Raw genomic sequence first — 19,947 nt, forward strand, 5'->3', positions numbered from 1 at the left:
CACGGATAGACCAGAGCCTTGCTGCAGACCCCTGGCTGACTGCAGACTCGGTGACACGGATCATCTTTGAAGGGAGACTTTTCCATCACCAATTTGCCCCACTCCTGGGAGCGGTTCGGTGAGTGTCATACTGGTAACATCTCACATAATATAGCTGCACACATAGGGAAAGGTTCATTAAGTATATCTTTGCTTTGCGAGCTGGAATTCTGTAAAAACTTGTAATATACATATATTTGCTTTACTCTTATATATACTTGCTTTCCTAGTGGTAATTTTGTAGTGACTTGTAGCATATATTTATATATGCATATATTTGTTTTTACAAACAGTTTTCTAATAATTTGTAATAAAAAAATTCTCAGAAACACAGACTTCCATGTCCTTGTGTATTGTAGAGTCCCGAGAACCCCATGGTCACAATCTTCACCCACCTGCAGGTCAGGTCACCTCACAGGTCGTGACCCTGACTGCTACACCTGCGCACCCCAACTTTTGTGATGAGTCTCGGCTCATTAATGCTGAAGCACAGAAGTCACCTTCCTCTTTCAGTTTAAGCCAAACACTTAGTGAAATTAAGCCAAACTAAGCCCAAAATCACCATGTCCCCACAAATGGCTAGGAGGAGGAACATGTCATGCCTGCAAAGTAACGAGATGTTGACTACAGTAAATGCTTCTGACTGTTATAGAAGTATTTTCAGTTAATGACATGATGTAAACTAAGCTTACATTTACTCTCCAGGAGTAATCGGGCAAGGAGCTGTAGCACAGACCATCACACAGCTAGCTGATACTAGGTGTATTTGCAAGCTGGTCACCCGAGGCAGACCGCAAAGACTGCTCCACGCAGCGTGGCAGAGCTGTCCCCACCATGGAGCAGCTGTCCTATGTCCACAGGGACCGGTCCAGGGTGCAGTTAGCTTGGCACCAAAGCAGAAAATTATTTGTGTTGGCACATTCAAGCCTCTCGGGATTTTCTTGTTTTAGAGTGGGTTCTTCAAAGCCTTTCAGTCTCAAAATACACTCTCTTACACCAGACAAGTGCCTTGTTCCTGCTGCTCCTGCTGTTACCAGCAACTTTTACAGCTTTGCTGCTTCCCAGCATCTTTTCCTTTCACTTCCTTGCCTTTTTCCTTCCCGTTTTTTCCACTTAGAAACAGACAACCTTGTATTTGTGAGGCTGAGCTGGCTGAACCTGCCACGTACAACAGAGCCAACACAGCCAGGATATTACATGTACCAGAGGCAGATGTTGGGCAGGGGATGGGCTACCAGGGCAAGCTTGTGCTCATGGCCCAGCCGAAACAAGACCTCTGGCTTAAATGGGGTGATGGAGGCACCCATTTGCAGACATGAGGAGCGAGTCTGTTGGCAAATGAAAGGGGAAAAGGCCTCCCACTGGGGATGGAAAAGGCAGCACAGGTTGTATCACGGGCTGTCTGGCAGAGCCAGGAAGGGTTCTAATAACAAACAGCGTTTTCTGAAGGTCTTGCTACAGGATGCTGCAGATGAGTTCAAAACTCAGCTTTGTGGGGAAAAAAGTAATCTATTAAATGGAAAGATTCCACCTCTTCCTCAGGCAGTCCCCGAGCCACAAACCTGTGCAAGTGGCATGCGTTTTCAGGAGAAAGAGCACTGTTGTTCACATACTTTTCCCTAAGCAGTCACTCCTGGGGTCAGGATACCAGCCAAGACGGATCTGCGGTCTCAGCTGGGACAGCGCATTAAACCAGCACAAGGTTTTACCCCTGCTCCGACGTGCGTGGAGCCAGGCTGACACCAGATGATGGATGTGCCGTGTCACATCAGCCTGACCACGGTAGGAAGCATCTCTATGCGGTGCTTTCATGGGCAAGACCAGCAACTTATTGAGTCAATTATTCCGCAACTGCTACAGGCCTCCTGCAAGTAAATCATCGTAACAGATCATTACAAACCACCTCTCTGCAATGGATGTTTCCTCGTACTCTCAGAAAGAGACTGGTTGCCTCACATGGAGGTTCAAGAGCTCTTGTAACCGTGGAGCTCTTTTTCCCCCAGAAGAACTGAGCATTCAAATCGCCAGGCAGGGGGGGAATTTTTGGATGGCACAGCTCTCTAAGCTTTGCAATGAACTGAAAAACGTAAGTGGGCTGATGCAGCTCCACGCTCCTAAATTAACGTCCTTGGTTTTAAACCCAGGAGTTATGTCCCTGTTTGGGGTGAGATGGCATCCTTTGTAATCTCCTGGTTTGATGTATTTAAAACACTCTTCCACAGTGAGACAAGGTGATTGCTGTTAAGCTGGAAAACTCAGGTGCTGGATTGTATTTTAAATTACCTCTGGGATCAGGTAGCCCGGGAATGCAGATATCTAGGCTGCAGGAGCTTTTATAACGCTTTTCATCTCAATATCAGAGCCTGGCAGTATTTATTTAGATCACTTTTAGGAATCAAGCAATGCAGGGAACCCCTGGCATCCGCTCAGGAGAGCTACCACTCTGCCCAGAGGACAGGCAACCTTTACACGGACAGCTCTACTTGAGCTCTGCCAACACAGATTTAATCTCACAGTGGTATCTGAATGCCTCTAGTTGGTTGGGGACAAAACATTACTGGTTTCCTCATGGGTAAGGAAGGTTATGTTCCTACACTATGTAAAAAAACCCCTGTGTCATAAGAAATTTCAACAAACCTGCTTGTTTCAAACTGTGCTCCGAATTCCCACCTGAAGAAGGCAGCCCCAACAAGACCATACATAATTACACTGAGAACAAGGGAGACGGGCTTGTTTAGTCTGGGGGAGAAAAGCTGGGGAGATCCAACTGCAGTCCTGATGGGGAGTCAGAGAGACGATGGAGCCTCTCTTCTGGCACTGGCAGATGGAAAAAATAAGGGGAAACACCTCAAGTTGCACCTTGGGAGGTTCAGAATGGATGCGAGGAAGAAATTTTTCCTCTGCAGGGTGATGCAGCCTTAGGACAGGTCACAGAGGTGGGGGTCCCCACCCTTGGCTGGGCAAAGTCACAGCTGCCCCACTCTGATGTTGGTGAAAAATCAACTCAGAGTAGGAGTTCTACACTAAAGAAACCTTCCAGGTAACATTTCTTTGATTTTATAACCTCCCTTCTGTTCCTTTCAGCTGCTCATGTAATTGAGGATGTGGTTATTACAGGTTTTCCCTCGTTAATTCATTGCAATGGCAGTTGTTGCTGCCTTTCATCTCAGCAGATGCTCCTCAAAGCCCCGTCCTGCCACAGCTCCCCTCTTCTATCATCTTATATAGGGTTGCCACCTGTTGTGGATTCACTCAGCTCCAGGTGTCTGCATTGACTCTTCTGAAATCTAGCACCAGCACAAGTATTTTAGCACTTAAACAACTAAAGACAACTCTTTCTTCACAAAACCAGCCAGCTGAGTGATTCTCCATGCTAGTGCAGTAGCCCGATGGCCTAAGACAGACAGGCTTGATGTGCTTTGAGCTTGTGGGAGAGCTGCAGACTACTACAAACTAAAAACCCGCTGAGGACAGGCTTGCCTTCGCTAGGTTACATTTTGAGGATCCCCTGCGCTCAGCCCACAAAACGCTACGTTGAAACCTGCATGTTGAAAGCCAGCCAACCACACAGCACCCTCAGAGCAACATCCAGCCTTCCCAAGAAACATCAGCCTGCTGCCACACCAGCTGGAGTTATTCTGCTGCCTCCCAGGACCCCAAAAAATCGACGCAGGGGATGGCCTGGATCTAAAGCCCACGTGCTGTCAAGGCGACTGCACGTGCTGCAGCAATGTCCGGGGTCTCCTAACACACAGGCAGCCTTGTGAGAGCAACAGCAACAGTTCATGTGTTAAAAACAACCTCCTCAAGGAAGAGCTGTCCCATTTGGGAAAAGGAAAAAAAAACCACAACTTGTTTGCAGCTGGAGAAAGCAGGCATACAGTTCCCCTGCCTGAAATCCTGCAGCTGCATTCCTCCAGACCGCCAGTTACTTACTCCTTTTGCCTTTGAGCAAGCCTGAAAACCTCCCAAACTGGGATATATCCTCCCTTAGGCGTGGTTTGTCACATTACTTTTGCTCTCACTACAAACACTCTCCTTTCAGCATTGACTTTCCTTCCCCCAGTCTCTTGTTCTGCTTGATACAGCAACAGAGCTCTAGCCGCACGATCTCTACGGACCCTTTGGCTGCGGAAATTACCAAGACACACTTATAGTTTCAAATAAAAACAGAACCAAAGCCAAGCACTATAATCCCCACACACATGCTCACTGATTCCAAACACCCCCATCAGTGGTAGCGGGTAGTTATCTCACCACCAAAAAACAAAAAAACAAACTGTGCGAAAATAGCGTTTACCAAAAATAATAGATATTTCACTTTCTTGTCTCAAAACAATTCTAACCAAGAATAATCAGCTGGTCACTTTGGCAGGTGACAGGGTGACCAACATATATATTTCATGTAATAAAACCAGCCCATTCCACCAAAGCTGTAATCCCACCTGCATTTCGGTGGGTGGCTACAATGACCTATACAAGCCCTTGCTCTGATGCTCCTTCTCTTCCCCTCCTGGCACAGCTGGAGCTGTGTAATGAAGAAAATCAGCAAACTGCAGCAGAAATTAAAGAGGCTATTTTTAATCCCGATAGGTTCAGCAATCTGGATTGCTGCACAGCTCCACAAAGAGTTATAGCAACACAGCTCGAAGTCGTGTGGGATACGGATGTTAGGGGGTATCAGGGGTGAGTATCTGGGAACGGGGAACACATAAGCTAGCTCTGCTACCACCAAAACCACCAGGTTTAAGAGGAACACTAAAAATAGACCAAACTAGTATGTAAAACCAGTTTCAGAGCCGGGTAATACAGTCTCTGGTCCTAGGTGAGTACTTACATTTATCAGAGCAGATAGGGAATTCTGACAAAATGATTTTTTGACTGGAAAACAGCAGTTTCTGTGAAACAAGACATTTTCTTGACAACACGCTGTATCTAACAAATTCATTCAAGTGCAGATTGGTAATTTCCAGGCTCAGCCATAGGACAGCTAGCACCAGCAGAGCCCCATGTTTGTCTCCCTGTTTGTTACCAGTCTCTTATAAGCACTGTAATGAGATCTCTCGAGCAGCACTAAGACACATCCACTTAGACCAAACTCTTGGGGTAAAACCACAAGGTTAATGTTCTGACTTGAATTCCCCACAGAGCTGAGCTTCACCCAGCATCTCCCTGCATCCACGATGAGCACCAAACCATCGGCCTACTGATTATTCTGGGCCAGATAGGCTTTCTTGCACATTTTTTTTTTAAAAAAAAGCCCCTTGTTCCCATGGAGTAAGGAACATATTTTACAACTATTTTTGTGCCATCCACCCTCCGGCTTGCTCTGTCTATCCCAGATATTTCTCCCTTAAGGAGTGCAGACCTACAACTCGGCAAGCCCTGCTCCTATCCTGGCCTCTGGGGGACAATTTGTTTGAGGACAACCTCGGAGCTGAAATGGACAGGACCAGAGCAGAAACCTATTTTCCCCCCCGCTCTTCTAGGGCCAATTTCTAGCCCTGTAGGGCAGTGCAATTGCTCTGAGGAGGAAGCAAAGAGGCCTTCTAGCCTTCAGCTCCCCATACAAGTCCCAGAAGGGGAACAGCACACTGCCAATCTGTTTGTATTTCCATATCCCGCTCCTGAAGGGCACCTGCATTGACCAACACAGCTTCCCAAGGACAGACGGAAGGTGTGTGCAGCCCTAAAACCAAAAAAAAGAACCGTCGCTCTCCCAGCTGCACGGGCCTTGGGGTCTGCTACCAACGCCATGTGGGAGCTTGGAAAAGCCCACGTGTCCCCAGTGAGCCAGACAAAATTAAATAAAACAGCTGCCTTCTAGGGGTTGAAGGCCTCCAGGCACCCAGGGGATCGGGGCCGTGAAGCGGAGGGCTTCTCCCCCTCATGCCGTGAGGAGCGGGCACCCCCCTTCAAGCTGTCCCCACAGAGCCGGGCAGCCCCGGCTTTGGAGAAACAGAGGGCCCAAGCCGGCTTGGCCTCTCCTCCCTGGACGAAGGCTGGGATGGAGCCGTCCGCCGTCCCCGTGGCTCGCTCCCCGCCCGCCCCCCGGTCCCCGCTCACCCATGCCCGGCCCGCCGATCTCCTCATCCCGCCGCTCGCCCATGGCCGGGGCTCGCTCCTCGCCGTTCCCCGCCAGCGCCGGCCCTCACGCCGCCCGCATGCCGCCCCGCCTGGCCCTCGGCGCGGCTTCGCTCCCGGCGGGGCCCCGGGAGGACGCGGCGCTACCGGGCCGGGCGGGCCGGCGGGCTCAGGCGACGCGGGGCGGCATACGGGGCGGGCGCGCTGCGGGCCGCCGCCATCCGCCGGCCCCAGGAAGTGGAAGGGCGCCGCGGAGGGACGGCGCGGGCTGGGCGGGGAGGCAGGGCCGGGGCCGGGGGCGGGCGGCGGTAGCGGGGAAAAAAACAGAAAGTGAAAACTGAACCGGAAAGAGAGACGCGGCCGCGCCCGCGGCTTTCCTCTTCCCGCGGGTCACCGCCGCGCCGGCACCGGCCCTCTGCGGCTCTTCTCGCCGGCCCCTCAGCGCCCTCATCGTTCTCCTCCTGCTGCGGGCACCATCCCTCGCCTCAGTCTTGGAGCCGGCCCCTTGGTTTGGGCCTTCCCTCAGCCCCTCAAACCCCCTCCCCGCTGAACTCAGCCCCTCGGCGCCTGCCTTCAGCTCTTCCCTCGTCCCCTCCGGCTTTACCTCCTGCCCTGGGTCCTGTCCCTCACCTCAGTCCTTTCCCCGGGCCCTCAGTGCTGTCGCCCGGCACCTTGTTTCAGACCTTCCCTCAGTCCCTCAACCCCTTTCCTCATCCCCTCACATCATGCCCTGGGCCCCTTTCCTCACCTCGATCCTTCCCCCTCAGTGCCTTCCATCAGCCCCTTTCCTCAGGACGTTCCCCCATCTTAAGCCCTTCTGGCCCTTTTCCTCACCTCAGTCCTTCACCCTCAGCCCTTTCCCTCAGGACCTTCCCCCATTTTAAACCCTCCTGGCCCCTTTCCTCTTTCCTTTTTTGTCACCTTTTTTACTTCAGCACCTCCCTGCATTCCTCATCCCTGTCCCCACTGCCCCCCTCACCTCTCCTGGGGTGGGGCTCCCCAGGGCCCCTCCTGGGGTGGCTCCAGGCCCCATTTCATGGAAGCAGCCCCCATGCAGTGGGGTTGCTTAGTCACCCCTTTTAAATAGGATTTTCCTCAGAGTGTTAAAAAGTGCCCTGTCCCACCCAGATACTTCGGGGTTTGTTCCTCTTGAAAATATGGAAGTGCATGGCCTGGGGGTGGATTTGCGTCAGGAGTAGAGGGAGTAAAAGAATGTTTAAGCAGAAAAAGTAGATAAATAATCCAGTTTCTTTCCACCACCTGGAATCTGTCTAGATTAGCCTGGCAGGGAGATGCCTTGTCTCTTGACTAGCTGTGTGTAAACCACTAGCCCAGGTTGCCCAAAGCCCTGTCCAACCTGGCCTTGAACCCTTCCAGGGAAGGGGCATCCACAACTTCCCTGGACAACTTGTTCCAGTGCCTCACCACCCTCGCAGTAAAGAATTTCTTCCTTATATCTAATCTAAATCTACCCTCTTTCAGTTTAAAACCATTGCCGCTTGTCCTGACGCTACAGACCTCGGTAAAAAGTCTCTCTCAATGTTTCCTATAATCTCCCTTTGTATATTGAATATATATCAGTTAGATTGTAGCCTTCTAGCTGCACAATGGCTTCCAGTTCCTTGTTACCCATGTTGTGTGTGTTGGTATAGAGGCACTTCAGGTGGTCTATCAACCATCACACCTTTTTAGAGCAACACACCCTAATTCTTCTGAGGCATTTCATTGGTGTTTCCATGTTGATTCCTAATGCATCAGCAGCCCCTGGCTCTCTATGGCTCAAAACTCCATCCCCCTTCATCACGACCTGGACTGGAAGCCCAGAGAATCACAACAGTTCTGTGATCCCCTCGAGTTAAATTAAGGTGAAACAACACCAAATGACCGGTTAAAATGTTTTATTTGTGGTAGAGAACAATTTAAACTTGGAAAAGGATAATAAGGAATGTGGTCTCTTATAAATCTATAGGAAAGAAAAGAAAGGAAAGAAAAAGAAAGGAGAGAAAGAGAGTCAAAGAAATCCAGATCACCACCCGTGGATCCAGCATTGTCTCAGGTAATCTTGGGTGGTGGGTGCACACACAGCAAAGTTTCTGTTGCCTTTTTAAGTTCATTTTATCAGCTGTTTAGCATACTAGATGAGGAGGGGCAGGTATTCCACAAATTCATTTCCATGAGAGACAAGGAAAAAGGTGGAGCATGAGTTCCAGTTGAGTCAGTGGGCAGGTGGTTGTTGCCCAGCTTTGGTTTTTCCTCTGTTCCCAGAGATCTCATCACTCACCCCAGAAATGCTCAGCTCTTCTCAGTTCTTGTTACCACTTCAGTGACGATGGTGTGAAGTCATTAGCAAGGCAGGCATTGGTGTCTGGCTTGCACAATCGAGCCACAAAATATCAGGCTTAGCAGTACTTGTGCTGAGGGGAAACACCTGGTTTAGTCCATGTCTCGCCCTCTGAGGCTTCTCTAAGGAGTTTGTCAATGCACCTGCAAGGGAGTGGGGGGTGCATCCTCCGATACACTCCCGCTTCCTTGGGGGACATCCCTTAGACTAGTCCAAAGGCCATAGCTTGTCCTTGAAGGTTTTCTGTGTCGATGAATGTTTGAGGCATTACTTCTTTCAGTTCCTTACGCCCTTCCCCGCTAGGTCTAGTTTAAAGCCCTCCATACAAGTCTGACCAGCTTGTTGGCAAAGACCCTCTTGCCCAACTTGGTCAGGTGAATCCCATCAGCTCCCAACAGATTCAGTTCCTCATGATCACAGAAGCCAAAACCTTGAGTATGGCACCAGCTAGGCATTCACCTGCTCAATTTGTCTCCTCCTTCCTAAACCCCTTCCACTGGGAGGATAGAGGAGAACACCACTTGTGCTCCAGATCCTTTTAATGTTGCTCTGGGGGACATATAGTCTCTTTTAATGGTTCTGAGTTGCCTTGTTGCACTATCATTGGAGCCTACATGGAATAGTAGAAGTGGATGATAATTTATAGGGTTCGTCAGGCTCAGCAGCCTCTCAGGAATGTTGTGAACACGAGCTCCTGGTAGACAGCAAATAGTCAATGTTGCAATAGACGTTGGAGCAGGGAACAGGGTGATCTAGGCTTGCCCAACCTCTTACGCAAGGAATTTTATGAACACAGTGTGCCGAATGATGGGTCAACGGTTACACCACATGAATGTGTGTTCGGCTGTGCCAAGCAAGTCTGGTGTGTGCTTTGGGGGGAGCCCACCTGGCATTTTTGGCAATGAGATCTGTGGTGCTGAGTCCGCACAGCGATGCACATCGCGGACACACTGTGTGGTCACCCGGCTGAGCTAATAAATTTGTGGAGAGGCTGATTCCTGATCCTTGCTGGTGCTTGCACAGCCCGTTTGGGTGTCTCTGTGCTCAGCTCCCCAGTGCCCAGGCTCTGGTTTAGCACTGCCGGCCTCGTTGGGTGTATTTTGGCACGCTGGGATAGTCATAGTGGGAAGGATTGGCAAACAAAGGAAAAAAGGAGAAAGAACAACGAGATGACAATGTGACGGCTCACTTATAAGTCACTTATTACTCAAAGCAATGCTGCAGGTCAGTGACATGCCGTTACAGATATTTCGCCGATCCTGAGAATTTGCTGCTGCAGCAGCAGAGAGTGCAAAATGCTACTACCCAGTGAAAAAACGAAGGCGTGGGAAGAGTAAGTGATTTTTCTGGTGTCCTGTAATCAGGAAGGGCCATGTCGATAGCAGTCTCGTGCTCTGACTGCCTAGCAGTGTGTCTCCTATTTGCCAGATCCTGCTGACCTATCAAAGACTGGAATTCTTGCTGGTGTTGCTGGTTCGAAACCCAGCTAGCCTAGGAGTGAGAAAAATGGCTTTCCGTGTTCCTGTGTACTACTCGGGAGAGGTGAGACAGAAATATCTTTGCAGGGTCAGTGTCCCCGGTTGCCCTGTGAGAGTGTAATATAAACAGCCCCGTGTAACCGTGTGCCTCGACCTATGAGACACAAGGAGGGCTCTGACCTTCTGTAGCGTTTGTAAGGAAGAGCAGATCCGCAGTCAGAGCGCCCGGGTTTCCACCTTGAGTGTGATCGTTCAACCACCACCATGAAACAGGAGAATTTTAGTATTAGGAATTATTTCTGAGGAGGAAATGTAGGATTTCTGGTGAGAGCTCCTTTCTCAATAATCTATTCCCGTTTCATCTATTAGAAAAACAAGGAATTTCAGGGAATTTTGTCATCGTTTTGCTGGGGAGAGTAACATCTGGAGCCTCTGGAGATCAGACTGTTTCAAACTGGAAATTCTATGGTGCTGTTTGGTGCCTCATGCGTTTTTGGGTGGTGGCACGTGCGGTCTGTGCAAGAGGGGAGCCCGTGATCTAACTGTGGTGTGGACCTAGTTCCTGCCAATACTCTATTTTGTCTTCCTTGAAAGAATGACTCACAAAGTTCTGGCATACTTGCAAGTCTAAAATAAAGAAGTAGTCATTTGAAGATCTATTTCCTCTTTTATTTGGAAAAAAATGAATGATGCCCACAGATGCTGCCAGTCACTTTGAGAAAGAAAATAGTTGCAATGAAATGAGTCAATGGGGAGGTGGAAGCAGCAGTTCCTGAAAACGGCAGTGTCCTCCTGCTGAAAACCAACACACAACAATAAAGCAAATAATTAGTTTGAGATCATTATTGAATGTGTGGGACAGTGTCAGGAGGCCCAGCTGCTGTGTGAAGTGTACAAACACAGCCTGTAAATGTCAAATGGCACAGGACCTGCAGGCTCTCTCCCCTTGTCCTGCCATATGTGAATCATGGGACAGCAGATGACACAGAAACATGTGGAAACACTGAGTTTCTTTTTGGTTTTCTCCCATTTTCTTATAATATGTGGCATGAGAGATTGGCTAGGCTTTCACTTGGTTTCCTAAGGAAACGAGGCTTGTGATCGTACTATTTCTGTCTATCTCTTCCATTAACTTTTGAAGCCAGTAGCCAGTTTCAGCCCAATTTGACAGCGAGGTAGTGGTTTCACAGACTCTTCTACAATTTTCTAGAAAATCAGTGGTCTGCTTTTCCTCTCCTGCCCATGAGAACATCCAAAGGGTGAACTGTCCCCTTAGCTGCTGCTGCTGCGGAGGTCCAGATCGGACGAGGTCACCAGTGGCTCAAGGTAATTCTGAATAAATGTCTGCATTTGTGTAGACCTCAAAGCCAAATCATGAAGCCCATGGCTGGCTGATACCGCTGATGTTCGGTGTGACTGTTATTTCATTGGAAATGTAAGCCAAAACATCTTGCTGACAGATATGGGGCACGCTCACCTTTGTGAAACTATTTGCATGTGCGCCCAGTGCTGTAATAAAGAATGCCTGCTTTCTGAAACTCCAAAATGAGTCTTAAAGAGTTCTTCTGCTGGCTATTATGGTAATAGCATGGCTGTCGGGACAGATTAAAGCAGGTCTAAAATGCAAGCACATGGAAATAACAAGTCTGCACCAAGAAATTGCCTGGTTTTGAATGGAAATGAGCCCGAACCAGAAGCCTCCCTAGATGCAGCATCACCAGGCTGATCTGGAGGGTCAGATAGGCCCCAGCATCTGTTTGAGGAACTCGTGCTGTGGTAAAATACCAAGTTCAGAGTCCTTTGGCTTGGAGAGTGTTGGCTCAGAACCTTAACTGAAAGAGAAGGCGGGGAAAGACAACTTGTGGGCTTGTTTGACCTCTTTGGTAGCCCATTAAATTTCATCATTCCTACTGGTATGCCTGGAAAAACTGCAGAGCTCTTTTTAAAGGTGCATGTTTAGACCATGAAAAGTTTATGCAAAGACTTCTGGGCACCTGAGAAGGGGTGGGAGCAGGCAGTTAGCTCAGAAATGACTGCTGCACATCACCACGAAGTTTGAGCCCTTCTGGTTTAATCCAGGTGGACAGAAAGAGGTTTGCTCCCACTCATTTCTGCTCTACTCTATTTTTCTGTAAAGGAGCGTCACACCAAACTGCAAGGAAAAGCGTGGAATGACCCAAAAGTCATTCTTTAGTCTATTTATTCTATTTTTTCTACTTTATTCTATTCTTTTTATACTTTATTCTACAACACTGTCATGGTCTATGTCATCCCCCATAAAGCTGTCTTGCTCCATCCTTCACTTGGCTCAAGCAAAACTTGCTGCAAGAAAACCAAATTTTGCCCAAGACCTTTAATTTGATCACGTCTTTCAAAATAATAAGGGAAAGTCTTCCAAAATACCACAGCAAATACCATCTCCAGCTCTACACAGATGCAGGAATCCTCCAGCACAATAGTACATGTATGTGCTTTCTTGGGGAATGACCATAACATTTATCGCGTGCTTTCCAAGTCTGTGGGTGACAGACAGATCGAGATTAAATGCAGAGGATTATTCCTCCCAGAGAAATAGCTGACTGAGTCTTTTCCCTCAAAATCTTCCTTCTTACCTTCCCAGCACATGCTTATCTAGATAGGCCAGCACGTTTTACGAGCCTACTGATCTGTCACAGGTCTTCTGTCTCTTCAAGGAAATCCTGAGTAACTCTCCACTTCATGATGTGCCCATTATTGACATTCTTGTGTTTGTTGGAAAATATGTTGTATTTTCATTGCCGTTGCACTCTGGTATTTGTTCACAATGTATTCATGCACTGTACACATCCCACAGCAAAGCACAGTTAAGATTTTCAGTTTCTGGTTTGATTTATTTTTGTGTTTGTTTTTTTGCCTATTTTGACACCTTGCAACTTCCTAAGAAACCAACTTTTTGTTTGAGTTGTGATGACAAACATTTAAATAGTTCTAGTGGCACTGAGGAATCAGAACCAAAGTTGTGAAAACAAACAACCAACCCCCACAAAAGCCTCTAACAAATCCCAGCTTGTTTTAGGGTGTTTTAACAACAGTGTAAAACCACACACCACACAGGCAGCTACAAGGTCCACTCAGGATATGAGTCAAAGATGACAAGAATGTGACAAAGTGCAGATGAGCATTTTCAGCGGTGAGCAAGTGATTTTTTTTTTTTTTTCAAATCCCTTTGCCATTTTTTCCCCCTTTTTTAAAAATAATTATTGAGGTAGTTATTACAAATTAATAGCTGTGCTGCTTATCCTTTATTTTTGCAATGTAAACCTGACAATCTTTGAAGATAGTGTTTTATGTAGTACTTTCTAAACATTAATTATTACTCCTTACCAGACACAAGACTGGAGCCAGGGGATAGAAGCTCTTTCTGTAACCAAAATGTTACTGTTTGATCATGGCAAAACACCAGGCTGTGAGTTTGAGACTGTCCAGATTTAAACAGAGTCTCTTTTTCTTCTCTTGCAGTAATCAGTCCTGTAGTAATTAAACAGGAGGAACATTTGCAGTTGAGCTGATACCAGTTTGTATGAGGCTGGAGTTAGTCACGCCACTCTTGTTTCAGACTATCTGCAGATGCAGGCAAGTGATCCTGTTCAGCTAAGTTTCCTATTTACAGTGGATGATTTTCTCATAGATGGAAATTTAAATTGTATCCATGATCCTCCTCCACAACAGCTTCTTTCCCACTTTGACTGTGCTATTTCCAACCTCTAATCTATCTCCTCCTGTGTAATCCTGCATTCTCCCTACCGAAGAGTCACCTGAAGAGGTGCTGGCTGGTCTCAGAGAATAAAGTTTCTCCTGCCATGAGCCATGTCAGCCCATTCAGTGATGCTTAAACTCCTCCATCAGGCAGACGTTATAAATCAGTAATACTCATATTTTACAGAGGAGAAAACTGAGGCAGCGAGCTCTTTGCTGGAGGCCAGATGAGGCATTGGAGAAGGTTAAAATGCCATTGTTTTTAGCCTTCTTCTTTCAGGTGTTGTGTATATAGGAATGTTTTGAAATAGGAACACTTACTCCCGATCTTATCAGACTGAGGCAGACACTGCATTTATCTCGTCATATTATTGCCTGTATCATAATGTCATTATCTACAGCTGATTAACCCCCAGCACTGTCTGAACTGCAGCTGACATTATAGGCAGGTCCACAGAGTATTTCCATCTCTACCTGGCACTACCTGCTATTCCCCTGCACTAAGCAGATGAGTTTATCCACTTCTTAAATTTATCCCTGGACCCACCTTGAGGCAAGAGGTGAGAGAATTTATGTGGTTTTCTGAGATTGCTTCCAGCTCTGTTGTCTGTATTTCTGTTAACGGTGCTGGCGTCCCAGCTCTTTGCATCTTTAAACAGGGAATGGAAACCCTGAATAATGTAAAAACATTTACACATCAGTCTCGTTCTGCCTTTGAGGCTGGCATGAATGCCTGCAACATATGGACATAAAAGCTAATATCTCACGTTTTGAGAGGTCTCATCCTGGGCTAATCCTCATACTGTTTCAGTTGACAGGGTGTAGGAATTTGAGTTTTTATGAAGTTAGGGCAAAACATACTTGATTTTCTTACTACATGGATGTGGCAGCATGTCCACCACTGTGCTGACCAGAAGTTTCCCACTAGAGTTATTTCATTTCATCCTCCCACAATAGAAAATTGGTTTTCTTCAGAATTAATGTTTTCAGGAGAAAAATGTCCACTGCTGGAAAACATTGATTTTTCCCTCAAAGTGGGGAACAAGCACAGGGTGGATTTCTATTTTAGAAGTGTAGTCACTGCAGAATAGCAAGAAGAAATAGAATTTTTTTTTTTCTAAAATTCTCAAATATGATTTCATCCTTTATCGTGCTATGGATGGAAGGGGGAAGCAGGTGTTCTTCAGCAGGCTGTGTACCCTAAAGCATAGCTCCCAACCACCTGTGAAATGCATATACAAATGCAAAGCCAGCGGGCAAAGTGAAAAACACGAACAGAATTGCAAATGTATCGCAGGACTGTGAAGTGACTGGACATTAGGAAAACATGTTTCCCAGAAAGAGTGGTCAGAGAGTGGAATAGGCTGCCCAGGGAGGGGGTGGAGTCCCCATCCCTGGGTGTGTTTAAGGGTTGTTTGGATGAGCTGTTGGGGGACGTGGGGTAGGGGAGAACTTTGTAGAGTAGGGCTGATGGTTGGACTCGATGATCCCGAGGGTCTTTTCCAACCTGAATGATTCTGGGATTCTGTGAAGGAATCCTGAAGAATCTCTCCTCCTCAGAGCAGCTCTCCTTGCAGATCTACTCCTGCAGAGACTGTTTGGGGGGAAGGGGATTTTTTTGGTCTCTGTTTTTAATGTTTCTTATGTCTCCTTGCTTACTCCAGCAATTTGGGAAGGACGTCAGGGGAAGACTGCAAGACTGGGAGTGTAATAAAAGTAGGACACACAAGAAAGCTGATACACGCCTCCTCTCTCAAGACCTGGATGTAAATGAGAAAAGGTTAATAACACTTATCACATGGCACTTGCCCAAGCTGCTGGCAGCTCTTGACAAAGCTTGGCTCCGCTAGCAAATTCAAGGCATCAGTGTTTTGAGTGCGTGGCACCTTTTTGAGAGTTCAGGAAGTGCAGAGTCAAGTTGTATTTCTCAAACCGGCACCCAAATTTAACTCCTTGCCCACACAGATGCCAACTCACAGGTCTGGTTGCTCTTCAGGTAAATTGCTTTGCCAAGGCAAAACAAACATACAGTCACCAAGGCCTCTTATGGAGCCCGCATAAATATCAGCTACCTAAATAATCTGTTGGGAATTAGGACAGCAAATGCTTTGTGTTTCTGGATGTAACTACGCAAGTGTGGGGCAGGAGAGGGAACCTGACACGCAGGGGAAGAAAATCCACGGATGAACGGCAGATTGCTGTACAGCCTGGGTTCTTTCTCCTACATCTCTAATGCAAAAAAAAGTCATTTAGAGATGGAGGAGGAGGGGAAGGTGGAAGATGAAGTTTGTGTATTACCTGGCTCTTTAGTTTTAGTCCTAGGTGATAAGATGGGAGAAACAGAGGAGAACATGCAAGATTTTAGGGCAGACATTTCTATTTCTATTTATTTCTATTTCTATTTCTATTTCGTGTGATACACTGACATTTGGCTCCGGTCTCCTGCAGTTTGGTTGCTGTGGCTTCTCTCCCACTCTGTGACCCTGGATAACTGATCAGCAATTTGCTGATGAGATGCAGTTGCTGTGCAGGGCTCCTGAGCCCAGGAAAGGGATGTGCTTGGAGCCCTGCCCCTGCAGCAGGTGAGCTGATGTGATGGGGACTGGATACCTGAGACACCAGGAACGCTGTCGATGGTTTCATCAGCATGGTCAAGCCTGGTACGTGGATGTCTCCTGCAGGTTCTGCTGCTGCCTCCATGTGGACATGGTTATTCTGGAAGCTTTAAAATAATGATTTTAATGAATGCATCTTACCCTAGCTCCTACCCTGAGAGAGCAGAAATCTGGGGTAGACAGTGAAGTGGCGTAAGGAACTGAAAGAAGTAATGCCTCAAACATTCATCGACACAGAAAACCTTCAAGGACAAGCTATGGCCTTTGGACTAGTCTAAGGGATGTCCCCCAAGGAAGCGGGAGTGTATCGGAGGATGCACCCCCCACTCCCTTGCAGGTGCATTGACAAACTCCTTAGAGAAGCCTCAGAGGGCGAGACATGGACTAAACCAGGTGTTTCCCCTCAGCACAAGTACTGCTAAGCCTGATATTTTGTGGCTCGATTGTGCAAGCCAGACACCAATGCCTGCCTTGCTAATGACTTCACACCATCGTCACTGAAGTGGTAACAAGAACTGAGAAGAGCTGAGCATTTCTGGGGTGAGTGATGAGATCTCTGGGAACAGAGGAAAAACCAAAGCTGGGCAACAACCACCTGCCCACCGACTCAACTGGAACTCATGCTCCACCTTTTTCCTTGTCTCTCATGGAAATGAATTTGTGGAATACCTGCCCCTCCTCATCTAGTATGCTAAACAGCTGATAAAATGAACTTAAAAAGGCAACAGAAACTTTGCTGTGTGTGCACCCACCACCCAAGATTACCTGAGACAACGCTGATCCAGGGGTGGTGATCTGGATTTCTTTGACTCTCTTGCTCTCCTTTTCCTTTTCCTTTTCCTTTTCCTTTTCCTTTTCCTTTTCCTTTCCTTTCCAAGAGACCACATTGCTTATTATCCTTTTCCAAGTTTAAATTGTTCCCTACTGCAAGTAAAACATTTTAACTGGTCATTTGGTGTTGTTTCACCTTAATTTAACCTGAGAGGATCACAGAACCTTTAGGACTCTCTGGGCTTCCAGTCCAGGTCGTGACAAGTGGTAGAGAAGGGTGGTGCTCTCCTGGGTAAATTAAGTTGGAATCAAGCAAGTCAGGCTGTAGTTTCAGCCTTGCACCAATTTCTTTTTGTAATTTTTGGTAAATCACTTCACCTTTTTGTGCTTCTGCTTCTGCTGTCTTACCTACTTGTAAATGTTGCAGAGCAGCCATCGACAGGATGACCCAGCAAGAGGGGAGAGCTGAAGCATAATAGTGATTTGCAGAAACAGACTCTGCAACTCAGAGTTATAAAGCAGGTATGCTTATTCCGACGCCGGGGTGCAAGGGGATTTCTCCACAAAGCTTGCACCCCCACAGCACATTTTACCAAAAACTTACAGAGTGTGGATATACATATTCATTGGATTACATTACACAAACATACATATGCATGAGTAAGGCTGGGTTAGTTCCAAAGGCTGCTGTCAGCAGTTTATGTTCTCTTTGCACCTGCGCATTGCCTCCTGGTGGTTGTCTTTGGGGGTCTTTTGGAGGAAGGCTCACAGTCTTCTTCACCTTGTACTTTTCCTCAGAGCATGCGCAGATTCTCTTAGCCAATGTCTTGAACCACAAGAGTGGTTCCCGCTGATTTACCATCTCTATCTTATCTAAAAGCACCAGTCTATTAATTTCTACCGCCCATATATGGCTATCTATCCATTACAAAGACTAAACTTGCTAGAACACATCTGCTTTCCAAGGACATGTCTCTTATTTTTGCCAAACGTAGTAATTCTTGGTGAGTTTCCACAGAAAACTCCTTTGTTTTGATGAACACAGTAGCCCTTGGTAAGCTTCCCCAGAACGGTCAGGGCAAGCAGGATTATGAAGCAATATTCAGAAATCATTATAAGTTGCTATAAGTAAATAATTGCAAAGTAGGTGATCATTTCCTTGTATCAATAGAAATCCCAAAGAAACACCAGCCCTTACGGAGAGGCCAGGAGACCCGGCTCCCTGCTCCGCGTGTGACACGCTGTTTCCAGGAGGTAATATCATCCCTGACAGAATTACCAAGGAACTCCCTCTGGTCCTTGTGACTCTGGAAGAGCAGCTCACTCAGCCCTGGGACCTGAGTGGACTCTGCTGCCATCTGGGACCCCGGGGAAAATAATCCCACCACATTTTTGGTACACACGTTGCCCCAGTTCTATCCCCCACCCAGAACTCACTCCAGTCAGCTCCAGCACACCCCAAATCTGTCTTTGCCACAGCAGCTCCCCCAAACACACTCTCACTCAGCTCCTGCACCCCATCCCGTGGCCGTATGGGTGACCTGTCCTTCCCCTCCATGCTGAGCCCCCTCCCCAGTTCTCCACAAGCACCAGCCCCCCAGCCCTACCTCGCCCCAAAACACCCCATGTCCCTGCATCACCGTCCCAGCATGTCCCCATGTCCCCACACCAGTTTCATGGGCCCCTCCAGCCTCCCCTGTCAGCACCCCAGTCTCTTTGCACCAGTGCCACCACCCCCCCCTATACACACCCCAGTGACCCCAGTACCCCTTCCCACACCCCAGTTCCCCCAAATACCCCTTCCCCACATACACCAGTGCCCCAGATGCCACCTGCCCGCACACACTGGTGCCCCAGTACCACCTCTACACACACCAATGCTCCCAATACCCCCCTCCCAGTGCATACCAGTCCCCTCTTCCCCACATATACCTGTGCCTCCAGTCCCCCAAACGCCAGTGCCCCCAGTCCCAATTCCCCCCATACAGCAGCATCCAGTACCTGCTCCCTACACAAACCAGTACTCCCAGAACACCCTCCTCACATACACCAGTACATCCACTACCCCTCCTGTCACACCAGTGCCTCCAGTATCCCCTTCTCCTCCAGTACCCCTCCCCACATATACCAGTAACCCCAGAAACCCCTCCGCACATACACCAGTGCCCCCAGTACCCATTATCCCCATACAGCAGTGTCCCCAGTACCTGCCCCCTACATAAACCAGTATCCCCAGAACCCCCTCTAGACATACACCAGTGTCCCCAGTACCCCCTCCCCACATACACCAGTACATCCACTACCCCTCCTGCCACACCAGAGCCTTCAGTATCCTATTCTACTCCAGTATCCCTTCCCACATATACCAGTAACCCCAGACCCCCTCCCCACATACACCAGTGCCTCCAGTCCCCCCAAACACCAGTGCCCCCAGTCCCCATTCCCCCCATACAGCACTGTCCTCAGTACCTGCTCCCTACACAAACCAGTACCCCCAGAGTGCCCTCCCCACACACACCAGTACACCCCCTCCCGCCACACCAGTGCCCCCAGTATCCCCTTCCACCCCCAGTACCCCAAGTACCCCTCCCCACATACACCAGTGCCCCCACTACCCTCTCCCTACACACACCAGTACCTCCACTACCCAGTACCCCCAGTCTCCTCTCCTCACATACACCAGTGCCCCCAGTACCCCCAGTCTCCCCACATACACCAGTGCCCCCAGTCTCCGCTCCCCACAGACACCAGTACCCCCAGTCTCCCCTCCCCACATACACCAGTGCCCCCAGTCTCCCCTCCCCACCTACACCAGTGCCCCCAGTACCCCGCGCCGCCCGGGCACTACAACTCCCGGCGGCCGCCGCGGCCGGAGCCGGGGGCG

The 19,947-nt window shown here is 48.3% G+C and overlaps 2 protein-coding genes and 1 long non-coding RNA gene across 6 annotated transcripts in view; 1 reads left to right on the forward strand and 2 right to left on the reverse strand.

Moving 5' to 3' along the window:
- The window catches only part of TASOR2 (transcription activation suppressor family member 2), a 45,911-nt gene extending 39,612 nt beyond the window's left edge, over positions 1-6,299 (reverse strand). For 2 of the 3 annotated variants that reach the window (XM_074869657.1, XM_074869658.1), the window contains exon 1: positions 6,106-6,299. In XM_074869657.1, coding sequence (XP_074725758.1) covers positions 6,106-6,148 — 43 coding nt within the window. In that variant the 5' untranslated portion in view covers positions 6,149-6,299. The remainder of the gene's footprint in view (positions 1-6,105) is intronic. The other variant, XM_074869659.1, reaches the window with a different exon arrangement.
- Positions 6,300-9,754: 3,455 nt separating this feature from the next.
- Positions 9,755-17,243, forward strand: LOC141943925 (uncharacterized). Its single transcript, XR_012629096.1, has 6 exons — positions 9,755-9,797; positions 9,893-10,006; positions 11,153-11,268; positions 13,441-13,554; positions 15,342-15,457; positions 16,126-17,243. It is a non-coding gene; the product is annotated as an uncharacterized LOC141943925 (long non-coding RNA).
- On the reverse strand, positions 10,026-19,934 carry LOC141943924 (uncharacterized). 2 transcript variants are annotated; one of them, XM_074869660.1, is made up of 6 exons: positions 19,874-19,934; positions 17,714-17,936; positions 16,288-16,399; positions 14,225-14,348; positions 13,306-13,449; positions 10,026-10,737 (listed from the first exon to the last, which is right to left on the reverse strand). In XM_074869660.1, the coding sequence occupies exons 2-6, from the start codon at positions 17,923-17,925 to the stop codon at positions 10,688-10,690; spliced, it is 642 nt and encodes a 213-aa protein (XP_074725761.1). In that variant the 5' UTR covers positions 17,926-17,936; positions 19,874-19,934; the 3' UTR covers positions 10,026-10,687. The 2 variants fall into 2 exon arrangements, with proteins under 2 accessions (XP_074725761.1, XP_074725762.1); XM_074869661.1 differs by lacking the exons at positions 17,714-17,936; positions 19,874-19,934 and adding an exon at positions 17,058-17,179.
- Between the last annotated feature and the right edge of the window lie 13 nt (positions 19,935-19,947).

Source organism: Strix uralensis, chromosome 5 (genome assembly GCF_047716275.1).
Source record: "Strix uralensis isolate ZFMK-TIS-50842 chromosome 5, bStrUra1, whole genome shotgun sequence".
In the NCBI taxonomy this organism is placed as follows: domain Eukaryota; kingdom Metazoa; phylum Chordata; class Aves; order Strigiformes; family Strigidae; genus Strix; species Strix uralensis.